The sequence below is a fragment of the Euwallacea similis genome, chromosome 28 (assembly GCF_039881205.1).
Source record: "Euwallacea similis isolate ESF13 chromosome 28, ESF131.1, whole genome shotgun sequence".
In the NCBI taxonomy this organism is placed as follows: Eukaryota; Metazoa; Arthropoda; class Insecta; order Coleoptera; family Curculionidae; genus Euwallacea; species Euwallacea similis.
In genome coordinates this window covers 695,740-715,414 of record NC_089636.1, presented here as the reverse complement: position 1 = coordinate 715,414, position 19,675 = coordinate 695,740, and the positions used below count along the sequence as shown (strand labels likewise).

The window sequence follows — 19,675 nt, the reverse complement described above, 5'->3', positions numbered from 1 at the left end:
GCTGATGTTATGGAAAAGCAGAAAGGCCTCTACTAGAAGAGAAAACAAGGAACATCCAGAGATTGTGTTACAGGAAGGAAATCTATACACGAGTTCGAAAATTTGTTCCCGGATGGTTCTGCTGTCAGTAGTAAGGGAATGTTTTGAAACCTTCATGAGGATGCCAGAGGATTATAAACGGAGACTGTAAAAATCTCTACTATGGCCCTGTCGAACAATAACGAACCGACATTAATAAGAACCTAGCAAGATTTTCCCCATATCACTACACCTCTATCTATCATCGATTTTATATGGACATCCTCATATTGGACATATTACATACTGAATGTTCTTCACCGAGGAATATGAACAATTTCTGTCACAATTTTTAGTTGATTGTTAGACTCAAGTTAATACAACTCTTGTTTTCCAGTTACTCGGCCTAACCATAAATTATAATAAACCGTATCTCGATGAAAACACCAGAATGATACTCGTAACTAATAACCTTAACGCTAATCAGTATGATCCTCGTCGAAGCTAATTTTTAAATATAATCACATCGTCCATGTATCAGCGTTTTTGTTAAGTATGAACTCAAAAAGATAAATAGCGCATGATGCCAAATGATAGTTGCTTTTCAAAATAAAATTAGCGCCAGTTACTGCACGTGTATAAATTTAATGCTATATTTTCGGAAAAAGAAACAGAATTTCCCAATAATTCCAATATGTAGCTATTCCATAAAGGCAATCATTGATTGATAAGGCCGGAAATTATCTTTAGTTATTATTAGAGAATTTGTTACGTTGCTGGACAACTTACAAAGTGTTAAGCTTTATTTGACAACATAGACAAGATACGGCACTAGATGGCCGGGAAAGTCAAGACAAATTAGCAGGCGTCCGGTCAAGTGCACAACTTCTTAAAATCAATCTGCTATATATTTTTCACAATGAAAATTTAATAATAAAATTGATCTACGGCGAAAAATCTCAAAGAGAAACCCGGAAATACATCCAGGGCATTTCGAAAATCAGCCTGTCCCCTCCGAAATTAAGCTTTTAACCAAAAATGCGGTAACGAGACAATTTTGCTTCATTTCCGTTAACACCTAGTAAAATGTTGTTTATTGTATAACACAATTGTGTTGGATTTTTTTCTTTCCGGACTGTAGTTACGATAAAGACTATGCATGTTAGAAGTGTTTGGCAAACATTTGCGGAACACGTACTCAATGAAGTATAATATTTTTTTTAGTAATGATTTGATGGATTTTGGTGATAACGCATCTGCCGAATTTTTTCCTTTGCTACCCATAATTGGATCTAAAAATACAAGAAGCTGTGCTGACCTCAGATCCATGGTGAAATTAAAAAAAAAACACTTTAATAACAACAACAAGTTCAGAATCTTAAATTATCCCTATCGACTAACCTACCTATAATCTCATACGTCAGTACGCTTCCACGCATTTGCCAGATATATCAAGAAAAATATAAATACGCTTTATTTTGTTATATAAGTTTTATAATGGACATATCTGAACTACTATAATTACAGCACAGTTGCCATGTTTAGTACACTTCAAGCCATCCTGTTCGCAAATAATGTAACGCTGAGCATTACTCGATGGAACTCAAAAAAATAAAAAGAAAAATTCATCAAATTATTTTTTTAAGTTCATTTTTATGGGGTCAGGCCCCCTTTCATCGCTCCACTTTTTGCGCGCTACAGCACTGACCGATCGTTTCCTAAAATTTTGTATCTTCGGTCCATTTGGAAACTTCTTTGGCCTTTGCTCTTCTTCCGAATCCCCAACAGGGTTAGAACTTTGAAAAAATAATAGAAAATAAATGATAGTTATTTTAGTAATTTTGCTTAGGGCCAAATTATCAATGTACTGGTAGCATTGACTGCCAGCTAATTTTCGTAGAAGCGTTGAAATTGAGCCCTGGTGTCGGCCAGATTATTTACTTCTATAAAAACTAGCTTTTTATTAACATTATCTATATTTTAATATCATAATAAGGCCCTAAGTCGATACCAGTTTTACATCCGCATTCCAAATACTGCTGAATTAAAAAAAAACTGTGTTCTTAGTCTTATTTTCCTATTTAATCCACAAAGCGACAAAAAGTCTCTAAATGAAAAAAATTCAAATTCCGGTGATGAACTGTAATTCGATCAGTGAGGTACCACAAAAACGTTTGGAATGCCAAAATGGTGAGTGACCATAATACCGTCATGCCTAAGGACAGTTCAGGTTAGTCGTGAATAATTCAAGTTAGTTCAGGTTAGTGAGACTTGTCCCTCACAGGGCACTTGAAGTTCATAAAAAATATTTATAATAATTTTGATAAATTTTTTACTGAAGACAAAGCTGAGGTGAGCCAAAAAGTACGCTAATTCTTCTATTCCTTTAAACGTCGTCAAGATTAGATAAAACCACCAAGATGTGACCGTCAAACTCAATTGTTGCCATTATCCGCATGGCTAAAACTTAGTCCATCTAACCCAACCCTTATAAGTTTTATTACCCATAAGAACTGCTTGCTGGAGATGTGTGATATTCTTCAATGTTGTGGTTTTGGGGTTCGGTTCGGGTAATATCAGAATGTCAATCTAAAAAGCTAAAACTTGGACATTTGGTGCTCTTCATTTTATCACTCAGGTTTTTGCGTAAAATTGGTTTGCTTTTATTCAACACTCTCAGAACTCAAAGACTCCACAATCAACCTCTATAAACGATGCGTGCAGGTTGTGACAAGACTACCATCTTTTCAATAGTTCTTCATTAAAATTTCGACTTGAAAATCTGGAAGAAACTAGATACCCTAAGATAATGAACAAACCAGCATCATAGTAAAATTTAAAAATTGCTTATCTTTTTGTAATATACGAGGGTCGAGTTACTTTTCTTTTGAAAAACTCGGTGTACCTAATCATTTTGACAATTATCTTCTCTATTCTAAGGCAATTTCTCATCAGTTTACCTCAGATTTCTGAGAAATGCCCCCTGAAATTAGGATTCATAAGTAAAAAGAGAAATTCATGACGAGTTTTCAGGCAGTTCACGTTAACATTGCCGTTATTTTCTAGATCAGGGGCCCTATTCTCGAGTTTGGAGAGCAGAACAATCCTTGGGAATGACGTGGGAATGGATTAATCGACACAGTGTAGTCATGTAGAATGTCGATGATCAAGAATGTCAAATACACGTCATTTTGACGTTACTACTTGGGAACCTTCTACCCCCTGAATTCGAGAATCTGGTCCCTAAAGTTGGTTTTTGTTGGTTATCATGTTCCGTTACAGTTACGGTTTGATCATAACAGTTTGATCATCTGATGTCAACAAGATAATCGAAATAGTTGATTATTTAATCGTTGGACATCTGGAAAATGATCTCATTCATACATGACATATGACTTATTCTCATTTTTAAAGTTTATTTGACATTAAAAGTATTTTTTTAATTAACGATTGTTTTTATTATTTATGAATAAAGTATATATATATATATATATATATTTATGAATTTGGTTTTATTGTAACGAAGTTATTTCTCATTTCTCCAAATTGTCTATTTTGCTGTCCCCAAAGTTTGCAATTTTGACCCATCTGTAACGTCTCGTCATTTGACGAGTTGCAAACGTCATTGTATTCAGCACATAAAGTAGAATTTACTAAACTATTTAAAACACAAGGTTGATGATGGCGGAGAAATGCGGAAACGTCGGAAAATTCAAGTATAACATCTTGTCAAGGGGAAAATGTCGCACATCACTTTATTCCTTTAAGTAGAATAAGAAAACTGCAACGAAATCATGAAAATCCGATTTTCCCCAATATCTTCCCAAACTAATGGGATTTTCCTTAATTTGAAACATGATTTCCAATAAGACATCCCTCTCTTCTGATTAATAATCACTTCTTCTTTTCTTATATAATGATATTTTACGAGATGCCTGCAAAGTTCCTTCTTATTTGAGCCACCTTGTATAACTGGCCTGTTATTGGTCCTGTACTGTAGTTTCTGGTGTAGAGCATGATTTCCTAAATGCCTAAATGCCTGTTTTACTGATAGTCCTTATCTCACATTAATGACTTCTAATTTTGACATGAAAGTCTATGACATATGTGAAGAGATATCTTCCGTTTCAAAATCTCTAAAAATTCCTTTGCCCTCGTTATCGCCACGCTATTAGCAGGGCCGGGGCAGTTTACCGCCCGTGTTCAAAAGTTTGTCGTCTTGGATGAATTAAAGTTTTGCCGCCTCTTTTTCTACTTTTTTCCTTCCACTATTTACTGTACCTTCGAATCTCCCGCCCTGTACACGCGCACAGTTTGCACATTGGGTGGCGCCGGCCCTGGCTGTTAGAAAACTCGCCCTTATCCTATCTACACCAACCCCCAATAAGTGTCATTTCATCGTACCCAAATACCAGAAAAATATAAAGACTCGGCACCACTGCCAAAGCAATAACGATATCCTTGGTTTGATCAATATTTACCGTATCCACGTGTATCTATCTGTCTTGGCACGTTTATAAATTCAGTACGAACAGACCTACAGTTTACTCCGCTGGTAGTACTCGACTCGGCATAGTTTTGAAAGTAAAGTCCACTTTCTGACATCAACCAAAGAAGAAATGGCAGCTTTTGATATCAAAGGGAAAATCGCCCTAGTTACCGGGGGAGCCAACGGCATTGGCTTGGCCTATGTGAACGAACTGCTGAAGCATGGATTGAAGGTGAGATTTTCCTTTTTTTCTTATTCTTCTTAGATATTTCCATGTGTTTTAACACTTTTTAAATTTTATATGTATGTATATATATATTTTTTTAACTGCATTTTATAATGTCCGCAATAGTTGTCATTTGAAAACTATTTGTTCGAAAATAGGAATTAAAACATTGCATGCATTTAAAGTGCATATTTATTATTTATTATGTAAATAGGCATGCTGACTATCAAACTGGTAGGATTTAACACTAATATTTAAGCAAATATTAGCATAATTATTCGGGTTTTCATTTACATAAACAATTTTCTCATGCTATGTCATTGGTTGCGATGAATCTCAATAAACCGAAGTATATTTTAGTTAGCGACATTCAAGTAATCCGAGCAATAATTAGGAAAAGTTGCATTTTATGCTCATCAACAACAACATTATTGCGATAGAAAACTTAAGCGCAAAATTTTGTATGTATTAATTGCGGTTTTTAACGCACAAAATATTCAAGTATTGTCCTGAGTGAATTATGAGGCACATGTTAGAAAATTTCAATTATTTCTAGATTTAAAAACTTTTAAAAAAATTACGTCTAACACCTTTCAAAAAATTATACAAAAATAGCAATTTTTCAGAGCCCATAATTTTTTTTTCTCTTTTCAAATCATCGTGGAAATGCCATACAGTCATCTTGATTGCATGATATTTGCCCAACTTTTCGTAGCGATCTTCCTCTTCAAAAAAAAAAAAAGATTAACTGTTAATAATAATTAGCAATTAAAAAAAATCATAATTCAAAAAGGAATGGAAATCGTGCCATAATAAAAGTTTATACAGGAAACACGTAAGTTTCTATAATGTTCTCTGGCAAAGTGCTCAAATTTTGATATAAAAATATCATGACTTTTTCTGTACATCTTGAGATACATCTTCCATTAACAATATTTTTCAATGCACAAAATGGTCGAAAATTTAATATTGTGAAATGCACGAAAAACGTTGAATTGAGCTTCAATTTTATGCGACTTAAAAAATCATGAGTTTTTTCATATGAACTGATTTCTGGACAAAAATGTCTTTTGAATTTCATTAAAAATCAAAGGGAACTGAAACTTGTATGTATTTTTTCTTGTTTCGATTCAGCATTTTCTTCTCTTTTTTCTTCGCTCAGGCATAAGTTAATTTCAACTTTACCCCTCACCAATTTTGATGTTTTCAAATTAGGTCATTTATTTTCACGATTTACCTTTAAATATTCAATTATTTATCATAAAAATGGTCATACATAATTAGCGATAAGTGGTGTTTGATTTAAATATTGTATAATATTGTATTGGTTATTTATAGTAATTCACATAAAGTAAGGTTTTACGAAAGAAGCCAGTTTACAGCCGAGTAAGCTTGTGAGTGAAACCTGAAAATGGACTGTCCTTATTACATACGTATTATTTCACAATATTTTATCTCCGCTTTCTTTTAACTTACTGAGCCTGAACTAACTTTCAAGTCAAAAATAAAATACTTCCGAAATACCTCAATGACGCGTTAACACATGAATGTTAAGTTCAAGGTAATATGTGGGCTCAAATGCGTATGTATTTTCTGTGATCATATATTTTTTTAATTTAATATAATCGATTCTCCATGTATTGGCCAATTTGTATATTTCAGTATTTTCTATTATGTGAATTATCCATAGCCATAAGCAATATCTGGAACGGTGCATAGAATATCTCGTAGACGTCGCCCGTGCATCCTCATGAAGGCGAGAATAGAGAGATGATACAATTTCTCCTTGGAAATAGAAATATCTCGCTAAATATCGTAGCATAGCTCACAGAGTCCAAGTCCAAGGTATAACTATGGTAGTTGTCCGAGAAAATTGTGGGTTAAACGTTATTCGATCTCCCAGTCTATTAAGGAAATTTCACTCTATCTCCTAGTCTATTAAAAAGGAAAGTTTGCATGCTTTGCCCTTCTTAAGTTATACCGGGTGTCTGGAAAGGTCACATCATAAATTCTAGGGTTTATAGAAAAGGCTGAAACAATGCTAGTAGTTCACATGAAAAAAATTCCTAGCGGCCTTCGTTACCACGTTATTCGCTCTCAAAGTAAGAATTCAAAAAAGGTATTTTTGCCGTAACTTTAAAAAAATTATTAGGGTAACAATAAAAATTAGGTGGTTTAAATAGTCGTACTTAGTTTCTTATATACATCGATGTTTCATGTCTTTTTTTAAACAAGAGAAGTCAAAATCTCTCATTTAAACTCATTAATTTTTGTTTTGAGAGTTGAGAAAAATCAGTATTTCCTTTAATAACTTAACTTTTTTATAACTTTCCTACAAAAAACGCATACCTTGCTGTGATCGATATCTTGTACCGTTTTTGAGAAAATCGCATTTTACTATCAACGTGCACCATACATGCCAATAATCTGAAATCAAATAAAATAGCAGTTAATAATGTAAAAATGGTATATATTACAGCTAAAGTCATTAAGAATGTTCAATGTGAGCATCTCGGACTTAAACACAGCAGCTTCAATAGCTTTACCTTCTGCAAATCCGAATATTAGATGCATTATTTGCATACTCCTCGTTGTTAAACTCTATGATATTATTAAAATAACTAATGTTGATAATATTGAATATTGTTGATATCGAATGTTGGCATAAACATTTTTGATAACTTTAGCTGTAATGTACCATTTTTTACAATAAATTGTTATTTTATTTGACATCAAATTGTTGCCATGTATGGTGCATGTTGATAATAGAAAAAGATTTTCTTAAAAAACGGTACAAGATATGAATTAAACAAGGTATTCCTTTTCTGAGGGAAAACTATGAAAAAAAACTGATTTCGTCAACTCACTAAAAAAATTTACGTTTAAATGAGAAATTTTGGTTTCCTCTGTATAAGGAAGACATATGAAACATCTGTTTGCGTATGAAAAAAAGTATGAATTATTTAAACCGCCCAACTTTCATTGTTACCATGAAAATTGTTTGAAAGTTACAGCAAAAAATCCCTTTTTTGAGTTCTTACTTTGAAAGCAAATAACTTTGTAACGAAAGCCACTAGGATTTTTTTAATATAAATTACTAGCATTGTTTCAGCCTTCTCTATAAACCCTAGAATTTATGACGTGACCTTCCCGGACACCCTGTATATTACGCAATGTGCAGAGTAAGGAAGACTAAAAAATAGTTTGCTTATTCAATTCTTAATTTAATTTAATATGCTAATTAAATCTTGCCATTCGTTTATTAGTTCACACATCGAGCTCTTGTAAAAAATGAAGTGATTTTTGGATTAAAAAAATACATTTTTATGATGTATAATACTATGATGACTTGATTGGATATGTTAATGTCGCTCGTGCGTTAACTTTTCCTCTACCGATGAAAAAACCCCTGGATGCCTTAAAGTAGCTCTATTCGTAGAGCCTGCAAAAATGTTTCCATGGCTTTTATAACTGTAGAGAATAGATGATCTCTGAGTCTTGATTGAGATCTCTGAATATTGAGCCCTGCTAAAATACTTATCTCGCTTGGTGTTAATATAGTTTTAGCAGCTACATGTTTTCGTGTTTTTTCTAATAAATCGTCGTTATCAAAATGCCGATAGGCCTTTTTGTCGTTTTGTGTGTTCAAGTCTCAGCATAGGATAGTACAGTTACTAAATTGGTACTCTTGCAGTAATTTCCAAAAATATACCGGTGCGTTCAACTCTATAAGACTCCTCTTAAAATATCCTTCATCTTAAATTAGAATGCGCTTCAGAAGGTAAATTTGGTCAATATACATATTTAACAAAAAATTAGTTAAATCAATTTTATTGTAAATAAATTTAAATGTCAGATGTGGCTTAAAATGTCCCATGAGGGGGAAGCCCATAGTTTGGCGGACCAACTTCTATTGTATCTATCTTTCATTTCTTTTCTGGAAATATTTGCTATTTAGTCATTTGAAACTGGTTGAAAAGAACTACACGTAGAGAGTCCATTGTTCTTGTAAGCAAATCTCATGAGGGAGGTAAGTACTTAAGTACGCCCCTGTTTTAATTTTTCTTCTACAGTTAAAGGTTTACTCTAGAAAATCTCCGTTTTAATTTGAAATTTAATTTTTTTTTATAAAGTTTACGATATGGATTTACATAAAATTTAATTTCTATTCATGAAAATTACGGTTTTAAATTGTAACGGGAAAGTTGCTCTGTGCGGGGACGCCTATAGTTTGTAAACAATTTGCAAAAGTTGAGTCACTGATTGACACAAAATGACGATCTTAGGCCGACATTTATGAGAAACTTTAACAATTTCAGTCCGTAAAAAATAACCCGACTGCGTCAAAAAACATCCTGTACATTTTCAAGTTGACTTTATTGATGTGGTGAAACCTACTTTCCAAATTTGAACTAAATATTGCAAAACTTGGAGGAGAAAAGGAAGTATGAGAGCTTTAACACCTTTGTTTAAATAATATTTTCTTACCCAGTCGTCTTCTGTTGAGATTTCCTGCTACTCCTTGAAAGGACCCAAAGACTCAAACACCCTGTATATTGAGAAAAAACAATTTAATTTACCCGATTTCAGTGAACAATAGATATTGCTTTTGCAAACGCAATGTATTTTCCCATTAATACAACAAAAATCTACATCGGTATAGCTTGCTGTTGGCAATAATACGTAGTTTAGTAAATTACCGGCCTGTACATTTATGTAAACCGTAAATATTTGCATTTCATCTAACATTAGATTTATCGCTTGTTATAAGTAGGTGCACTTTATCGATAACAACATTTGCAAACTGCAATAATGTGGGCAGATCGACTGGTTACCACGCAGTCCCATAAAATATACAGCCAATATTTACATAACATAAATATTTTATTGTTAATAAAATGCATTATTTAGAGGGCGGAAATCTAGTTTTTGCACTTCCTGTCATTCTCGTTTATTTTTTCTGTCGTTTAATATTACCTTCTTTCAATATTTTTGCTCTCCCCCTTTTAGTACTGTGGCGCATTTTGCCTCCACTTCACTGTGCATCACCTCACTTTTCGTCGCGTATTTTTCACTTTTTACCGCACTTTTCAAGTCTTTCATAAAATTTTCAAATTAACATTCGGGACATGCATTTGAAAATGCACTGTTAATGGTTTTAGTGAAATAACAAGTATCTAGAATTGAGATCTATGCAAACTAGACACGTGGAGAATTCTCTTGGAAACACTGTAATTAATATAATACGCTCATTTAATGAATAAGTCATCTCCTGTCCCTAATATTCTTCAGTCCGCGCGTGTCAGGCTTTTACCCAAAAGGTTTAAAGTTGCAGCTTGAGGTTGATTAAGAGGGGAACCACCTAACAACCGCAGCATTAGTGGGACCATGAGCTCACCTATAATTATGAAAGTTTCCGTAAATTAACGAGAAATTAATGAAAATACGCATGTGAAACCTTATGGTGTCCACGATTGTTTTTGTCTAATTTCGACCCAAGTCAGGTTCATATGACCCAAAATTTGTGCTGACGGCACATAGTAAACGATCGAATTTAAATTGACGCAAGTGCTCCGACTGTTTGTGGGAAAGTAAATACATTATTGATTGTGTACGCACTTCAATCTGGCAAATGGATGTAAATAAACTTTAATGTATTCCAATTAAAATCAGCACAATTATTTTTTAAAATGTGCCAGCTTCAAAGGATTTATTCGCTCACCGATGGCGTTCTGCAAAATCAAAAAGGGCCGATCTTCGCTCTCGGGTGTTGTTTATGGTCCTGACTTTTAATAGGATTTTATAACGCAGGGGTGTAAGAAGAGCTTTAAAGCACACGCAAGGGAGTGCTTTTCAAGGCGCAAGAGCTTTAAAGACTCTTACGCACGAATGTCATATAATAGTTTTATTATTACAAATGTACAACGGCACCGCTAATTGATGCTTTTAGGCGCCAAGAATTTTCCAATTCACAACAGTTCAGTTTGGCAATGTGTTTTGATATGCCGGAATTGAAATTTATCATATTTTCAGCTCGGAATTTTTCGTGTTTACGTAGAAGTAGATACAATGAGTCATAAAATTAGTGATAAAATTACAAAGTGGAAATTTTCAGACAAACTTACTACTATTTATATTATATTTACTTTAATTTTATTACTACCTTCCCGTTCGTTGCACCTATCTCCGCGTAAACGCTAAAAATTTCAACTTATATAAATCATAAACTTCACTCTTTCTCCTAGAAAACTTTTTTCAATTTCTAACGTGACCCCTAGTAAATCCACATCCATCGTAAAGACCGCTTTACGCACGCACGCCGTGCCGTGCTGTAATCACCACTTACGATACGTGCGTGATAAAAAGATCTTCTGCAAGACAATTTTTGGTATTTTTTTAGGGAATCTCTATTGTTGACATAAGCTCACACGGTGACGAAGTAGCTGCAGACATAAACAAGAAGCACGGAGACGGAACCGCCATTTTCATCAAAGCAAGTGTGATCAGCAAACAGGAGCTTTCAGGTAAATATAGCGAAGTGATAAAGAGTAATGGAATGTAATAACTGCTGTTCTGATTGCTGACATTTTGCCTCACTAAATATTTATGATATTTTCTCATAGATGCCTTCGATAAGACTGTCGCTCATTTCAAAGGTCTGGACATCGTAATTAACAACGCAGGAATCATGTTTGACGCTGATTGGGAGAAACAAATTGCCCTCAATTGTGTAAGTCCTTTTCCATGAATAACATGTTATTTTCACCCGCCGATGTTTTTATAGCAATTTCCTTTATTATATACAAACTAATGCTTTCTTTCCATTAGTTTTCTCATTAAATAACCGATTTAGAAAAGATAAAGAAGTAAAAAAATAATGTCAAGTTAACCATTATCGATCATTAAATTTGAAAAAAAAATGCTTCTTAAGAAGTACTCTGCATGTATGTTAAATCTCCATGAATGCAAAGCTCGATTCGCAACGGAGCAGCTACCTGCGGCCATCTTCAATTGTTGGTTTTCTTTTTTTATTCAGATTTAAAATGGCGGAATATGATCTAAAAAACAATTGAAGTTTAATATTTTGGAAAAACTATTTTTCAGCTATATTTAATCTGACTAGAGGCTTGTAAAGCGTCATTGACAGGGAAATTTCCCTTCACAGTAGTTTTACGGTGTTTTGCGCGTACAAAAAAAGATCTTTTAAGTAAAATATATTTCTCTTAATGTGAAAATTGAAAAAAAAATGGAATTTACAGAACTATTTCGGAACTCAAATCTTTTTCACGACATGCAACAAAGTTATATATAAATCTCACGAATTAAAAATCTTACTGAAAACGCCGCAAATATTATTAATGCCAAAAATATTCTACTTGACACGATAAAAGGCAAGTAAACATAAAACGGGAATTATATAAATATGCACAAACCATACAGGGAAAACAAGCAGATAAAGTTTCTATTTTTGGTATTTTGAGTGTGTTTTTTATTTTTTTTTATTTAAAGCATTAAAGCAACGAAGCAAAATAAAAATTCTAACACGCTGATATCAATATATTAATATGTAATAATTAGTGTCAAATATAGGATATCAGTGGCGATTAATTAAAAGCACAAATTTATTCTCCCGAAAGACAAATTTCCTGCAATTTTTTTTCTACTTTAAAACTGGATAAATAATTATTGTCTTATTTATTATTTTTTATTTCCTTTTTCTTAGTTTCATTACTTAGCCTCCGTTTTTTATAATTAAACTCATAGTTGATTCTCTATTTGTTTATATCTGAATATACTGGAACAATCAATTTTCCACGATATCCCTTTAAAGACTTTTTTACTTTCCAATGGAAGAATGTCCGTAGCATAGTCCTGATTGTTCCTTAAGACTCATTTTTAACTCGAAATTCCCAACTTACTATCAACCTGCCGAAAGTAAACAAAACGATTCTCCATTAGTGGAATTTTTCCTTCAATTTCTGGACAAAAAACATTGAGCTTCCATTATACCACTTCATCCAGAATGTCCTAAAACCCTTTCGATAACATACACGTACTGCAAAGTACTTTTTCACGTCCAGAACGCCGTAGTCGAAGGCAGTCTCCTGGCAATCAAGCACTTCGGCAAGAACCACGGTGGCAAGGGAGGAGTGGTGGCAAACATCGCTTCCATCTTAGGGCTCCAGAAGCTGTCCGGTTGCCCCATTTACGTGGGCACCAAGCACTTCGTGGTGGGCTTAACCAGGTCCTTTGGCTCCGAGTTCTTCTGGAACGAAACCGGGATCAAGTTCGTCACAATGTGTCCTGGAGTCACTGACACCCCTCTGATTTCCGAGGCTGGCCGTTTCGCCTTGCAAGGATACCCCAAATTGGGCGAGGTTTTGGCTAACGAGCTTGGATCTTTGCCCGCACAACCGTAAGTGTTGCTTTGACCGAAACGTTTTATATAAGTTTTAAAGTAGTTATGTAAGTTATATATGATAAGACGATTTATTTTAAGATGAAAAATGAGTCCACAGCCACAAAGTTGCAAAACAAAAAATAAGTTGGAATGCCGAGTACATCAGTCAAGGTTTCAGATTATGGATGGTGTTTGTGTAACGCGGTTTACAATGTCTACACGTGAAATCCGTATGTCCTGTACGCTCAATGTTGACACTCGCATTACAAAAATACCTGGCAGCGATTATTAACAAACTGATAACATTTACGCATATATTTAATTTACCTTCATGTTATTAACTCCGTTGTTTCTCTTTCTTTATCTTCATCAATTGGGCAAAATCGGTTAGTAACGTTTAATACTTTTTTTAATTAATACTACACATTGGATCTCGTGAAACAGCCTGATAAGAGTTTTTTGGCCTCCAGAGGCCTCTACCTACCTCTTGACTGGTTATAAAGCTTCATGAGCGTAAATGGGCCTAGGTCAGAGCTAAAGCACCCTACTTGCAGCCCAGTCAATGAACATCACTCCGCTAATCTGAAAATCTAGAAGGTCGAAAAATAAACATATTTTTACAGCCTGCTTTGGATTGGTGACTGCCGACATTCCCCAACGATGGATTTTTTATTAGTCTAGTTACTTTTAAGGGGATGAAACTGAATCCAATAAAACGGTCTATTAATGAGGCTGTAGATAATTTAGTTAAATAGTAACGGGAAACGAACCTGTTTATCTTCAACACTTTGAATGGTTTGTGACCAAGCAATAACTCAACAGCACTTTTACAAATTTCGAATTAAATCAAAATTCTTGGTTTTTCTGCCAGTTCGGTTGCATGGTTAAGTTAAAAATTAGGCCTACATTTGGTACTTCAACACTTGCTTGTATTTTCTAGGCCAACCAACGTAGCAGAAGGCATGATCACCCTAATTACCAAAGGAGAAAATGGAAGCGTCTGGGTGTCCGAAGGTGGACAGCCCGTCTACGAGGTGGCCATTCCAGACAGAACCACTTTGCGCAAGCAATAGGCGGAATGTGATAATAACATCTGTATTTTATATTAAAATGTACGTATGTAGAGTTAATCCGTTTACTTAACGATTTTTAAATAAAGCATTTCTTGTTGATGAGCCTTTTTGAAGTGTCCCTCCTATACGATCTAGCTTCTAGAGGGCCAATTCGATCCTAGAGTGCAGATCTAAACGTTCCTATTTAAATCTCAGCGGTCAAAATATCAATTAAGAAGTTCTTTTTTGTAGATTCCACCCTACAACTTCCCTGACTTCGTATTTCGACTACTTCTTAACATTCCTCAATAGAAACTTCGAAGTAGATTTCCTTAATACTTCAATTTTATTTTCATCCTCGTAATTACCTTGAATTCATAAAAAATCAATTCTCAACCCAATATCAGATTTTTCAAGCTATAAATATCACATTTGTTGAATTAAGCTTTATCGGTGTAACCACGGCCGATCCAATAATAAACGGCGTGTGAATGTAAAAAGTCATCATTACCCACCTAGAGCAATAACTAAGTAAATAAATACAGCACCGGGCATGTCACAAAATTCAAATTTTGCAGAAAAGCAAATAAACTATTTAAGTGAAACAGAAAAATACTTTAAAACTTGAAAAACCTTAAAGTCAATGATAATTATATTGACATAGGTAAATAGGTACTGCAAGTACTTACGAACAGTTTAGGTATGAGCTTTGTTATCTTTACAAGAATTGCAGGCTCTTATGTATTTGCGTTTAAAACGTAAACAAACTTGATTCTTGACATATCATATTTGCTAACAGCTCCAGGCTGATACAAAGAATTGAAAAACAGAAAAATTCAATTTTTGGTAAATTGGGTTACGAGGTACCGTACCTTAGCCTTCTTATTCCTACACTGGGACTTAAGAAAAAATCATATTTTTAACGATATAAAATCATGCTTTGAAAGGATTAGACGCTCAAGGGCAGGAACACACTGAGACAGTCATTTTTTTTTACCTTCAGTTTCAATTCTAGACACTTTTCATATAAGGTACACAGGGTCTACAATCAACGATTCACCAATTATAACAATGTTTCAACAAATTTCTGAATTAATTCATTCCTCTATTCTTCTATTAAATTCTCTTAAGCAAGAGGCCTTACCCATAGTTCCACCTAGATGATAATGCATCTGTTTACAATTCTAGGAGAGTAACAGAATTTTTAGAAACAGCGTATGGGAATAAGATACTAGCGACCACAGGACCCACTAAATGGCCAGCTCGCAGCTCAGATTTGATGCCACTTGATTTTTTTTGTGGGGCTATCGAAAGAATACTGTTTATTACATAACTTGAAAATTCAGAAGGTTTAAAGACAAGGATAAAAACGGCTTGTGCACACATTATCTCTGCTATATTTAAGGCCACTTGCTTAAGAGAATTTAATAGGAGAATGGAGAAATGTCTCATTTGTAACGGAGAACATTTTGAACCATATCTGTAAATAAGCACCTACTTAATTTTGTTTAATATTTTTTAAAATAAAGTTTTAAATAAATTCAGAATTTATTGAAGCATTGTAATAATTGATAAATCGTTGATTGTAGGCCATATGTACCTTATATGAAAAGTGTCTAGAATTGAAACGGAAATCGAAAAATTGACAAATATTCAGGGAGATCCATTTGAAAAATTAAAGATATATCCGTAACTTATTTTTGACGTACCCCGCATAAAAAATTATCATACTTCATACATATCCAATTGGACCCTACACCTTTTGTATGAATATTTTCGTTCTATCTACACGGGTTGTCAAAATAATGGCTGTAACTTTGAATCTAGGAAATCCTGTATAAGGGAAATTAGAACGCCACCAAATCCTAATTTATAATCTCTAAAAAAATGTTACTTACACTTTTGTTCTATACTTTAAAATAAACGACTTTAAATGAGGCATTTTTCAAAAACGCTTTATATGTCATAAACGAATCAAGTTAGCCATAAAACATTGTTATCATAATTTTTTTTTTTTTTTGGAGATGGGACGCGCGAATTACCATTTTACCAATAGCTCATAAATCAATCGACAAGGAACCACTTTATACATTTAAGGTGAGAAAATACTTAAAATCAATGGATACTACTTCAATAGATCTTGTATTTTAAAGTGATGTTCAATTGCTTTCGGCTCATCTCATATCCTTAATTTAAACGCATTTACTTGATATCAATTAAAGAAAATACTTGCATGTTTAGATATTTAAAATAAACATTCTGTGGTCAGCTGATTAGTGTCATGGTCCGAGACATCATGAAAATCTCCCTAAGAAAATAAGTGAATAAATAAATAAACGCCCCTAAAATAGGGGCTTAGATTTTGTAACGCATAACTGTATCAATCACGTCTACCATCAAAATCAAGAAAATCTTCCAGGATAAACCTTCAATAGTTATTATGACGTAAAATTACTTACCTTGACGAAGTATGATGGGTTGTCTACAATCACGTGCTGTTTACTATAAGATTGACTACGTTTATACCATTACTAATTAATACAATCAAGCGGGTATTTTCAGCGTGAAAAATCTGGCTACTTACATATTTGATTTTTTGGCCGAATCATTCTGGACAGGAAACGTAAATCTGCACTGGAAATTTAACGAGAAATGTCAAATTTGCACTGCAGATAAATTTAACGTTTCCCTACACTGCGTTAAATACGCATTACAGATTTAACGTTTTTTTTTTTAGTTTTAACAATTTATTTACTTTGACACTAATTTAGTGATACCCTGGGGTCTTATTTCTGAACTGAACCATGAATCAAACTGAACAAAAAAAAACAAAGAGATTTGATTTAATTCAAATTTTATAACAGCGATATTGAGTTCATAGATCGTTCTACATGAGTGAGGTAAACAGATTCAATATAGGCCACTATTCAACCAAGTTATCAATATTTAAAATTTACTGATAATTTTTTTGAGACATCTTAATAAAATTAATTGGTGAAAAACATGTGATTTGAGTTTTTGTTTGTACTCATCATAGTTTTACAATCATTCAAGAGATATTTTTATTTAGCATGAGATATTATTAGTCAACAAATATATTAAACATGACTAACCAATTTTGCCAAAATTGATAAACAAAAAAATAAAAGAAACGACAGTGTTGATAATAATGAATGTGGATTAAAAATGTGCGAAAATTTCATCAGAATACTAATAACTGCTGACAGCTATTTTTCAGAAGTAATTTAACATTGAGCACAAGGACCACGTGGTTTACATGAGGAAATACCGCAAACCGCGTCACATAAATGCCATATAAAATATGGAACTTTGATTCATGTGCTCAACATTTCAGTTTTTTTTTGTTGGGGCAGTGGTTTTAGGACATTTTTGCTAAATTATGGTTGAAAACAATTTAAAAAAATCGTCTTAAAAGTCATTTAAAATTCAACAGGAAAACTTCCATTTTAAAAAATTTTGTGTGTCCCATATAGTATACCAGTAGTCAGGACCATATAGAGCGGTCGCATTTTCGTACATAAAATAATGGACAAAAACTACTTATTCATATAGGTTTTTTAAAGCGCAATTCATGCCCGTAGCACTGTGCCAAAATTGATAAATTCTGAGCCCATGTCCAGTTTAAAAGACAGTTCTTTCTTTTAATATCTCACAAAAACAGATTGAGTGGGCCTCTAAAGTGAGCCGAGTTAAACCAAACCTACCACAAATTGTGCCACTGATACGTTACATACACTGTTAAATTCTCAACTTACTGTGTCCAGTTTGAAGGACACTTCCTTCTTGCAATATTTCACATAAACCAATTTTGAGGGAGGTTTAGGGTGTCCCAAATTCAATTAAACCTGCCACAAATGATGCTTCTGACAATCTACGTGAAATGATAAATTCTGCACTTCCCATGTTCAGCCTAAAGGACACTTTTCTCTTGCAACATTTCAGAAAAACCGATTAACTGGATATCTACAGTAACCCGAATTTAATCAAACCTATTATGACTGATGTGATTGACGTGATGCATACACTGATAAATTCTGGACTTTCCATGTCCAGTCCCAAAGACACTTCCCACTTGTATCATTTCAGAAAAGTCAATTCTCCAGATATCTACAGTAAACTGAACTCAACAAAATCTAGTATGACTGGTACCCTTAATACGACACATACACTGATAAATTCTGAACTTTCCATGTTCAGCCTCAAAAACACTTCTCTCTTGCAACATTTCAAAAAAACCGATTGACCGCGTATCTAGAGGAACCTGAATGTAACAAAATCTGTGATAAATGGTACCACTGGTGCAATGCATATAGTGATAAGTTCTAGGCTTCTCATGTCCGATCTAAATAACACTTCCCTCTCGTAATATTTTCGAAAAGCCGATTGATCGGAATTTGAAATCAATCAAAAACCGTTGTTTAACGGAACTTCCTGTGTTAAAATAACCCGATTAATTGCCTCCAAAAGTTTGTCAAAGTATCAGGAAACACCCTGTTTATGGAAAAGCAAATGACCTATGTTTGATCCCCAGCGGAAGATCTTGAAAGCAAACATTAAGAATCATATATTTATATGAAACATATGTACCTATTTATTATGCTTAGCATAGCTTCCGCTTAAATATCCACTTTCTAAGATTTTGAATTTAAAATTTTTATGTCAAAGATTTGGTGCATTTTTGCATATATTACCGACATGTGGAAAAAGTAACACGAGAGATAAGCCACTGAAATTTATGATTTTGAATCAATATTTTTTAGTTTGCAGATTCATGCCCCCCTTCTGCAAAATTCATAAGTTTTCAATTATCAAGTTATTCTTTGTTTTATTGGTGTATTAAAGTGATAAAATTATGATTAATATGTTTTCTCTATGCAACATCATTGAGGTGTCATCGTCGTAACATAATATGTTGTTGAAATTCGCTGTTTCATTTCCTGCAGGGATTCTACTACAGTAGTGTGTGTATGCTATCATAGTGGTACATGCTCACTCCTATACGATACAGCCGTTCTCTTTATATGCGGTATACGCCAATTCCAAGACCTCGGTGCCATTTGTGCGTTCAAGCACAAACCTCTTTAAAAAAAGCTGACCCGACGTGAACGTAAATCCAAGGAGTTTACCGTCGTCGTACAGTCGTACCATGATCATGCGTGGCGTAGGTGAGGTCACTAGTAAAGGTAGTAAGTACTATTCGGTAGTGATGCAACGTTGCCGTATTCTTATTATTTTCAAGAAAAAAATATCAAATTAAGCTAAGAATCCTGAAATAACTACCTATAGAGCAATTTTTTTCAATCACTGATAGTATTCGTTAATCACTTTCATCTTCCAATTTCATGCCGGAGAGATAATCTTAGTCTATGCTCCCATCATCATCGACGCTTCCCAATATTTCTTCGGCTACTGGCGGTACCATCTTTTCACCTATGGACGTATTTCTCCAATAGACCGTGTAGCGTTTA

General features: G+C 33.9%; 2 protein-coding genes across 3 annotated transcripts in view; one reads left to right on the top strand and one right to left on the bottom strand.

Moving 5' to 3' along the window:
* LOC136417551 (uncharacterized) overlaps positions 1–12,772 on the bottom strand; it is a 32,267-nt gene extending 19,495 nt beyond the window's left edge. For both annotated transcript variants that reach the window (XM_066403302.1, XM_066403303.1), the window contains exon 1: positions 12,769–12,772. The gene's annotated coding sequence lies outside the window, so the exon portion shown is untranslated. The remainder of the gene's footprint in view (positions 1–12,768) is intronic.
* Positions 4,526–14,304, top strand: LOC136417544 (15-hydroxyprostaglandin dehydrogenase [NAD(+)]-like). The gene is made up of 5 exons (XM_066403295.1): positions 4,526–4,739; positions 11,134–11,257; positions 11,357–11,463; positions 12,815–13,149; positions 14,075–14,304. The coding sequence occupies exons 1-5, from the start codon at positions 4,638–4,640 to the stop codon at positions 14,205–14,207; spliced, it is 801 nt and encodes a 266-aa protein (XP_066259392.1). The 5' UTR covers positions 4,526–4,637; the 3' UTR covers positions 14,208–14,304.
* The last annotated feature ends 5,371 nt before the right edge of the window (positions 14,305–19,675 follow it).

What these genes read in the sequence shown, in the direction of transcription:
- LOC136417544 (XM_066403295.1), top strand. Translation starts at nt 4,638, where the DNA reads ATGGCAGCTTTTGATATCAAAGGGAAAATCGCCCTAGTTACCGGGGGA. An exon ending in TGCTGAAGCATGGATTGAAG is followed by an intron (nt 4,740 to 11,133) that starts GTGAGATTTTCC and finishes GTATTTTTTTAG; the next exon opens with GGAATCTCTATTGTTGACAT. An exon ending in CAGCAAACAGGAGCTTTCAG is followed by an intron (nt 11,258 to 11,356) that starts GTAAATATAGCG and finishes ATTTTCTCATAG; the next exon opens with ATGCCTTCGATAAGACTGTC.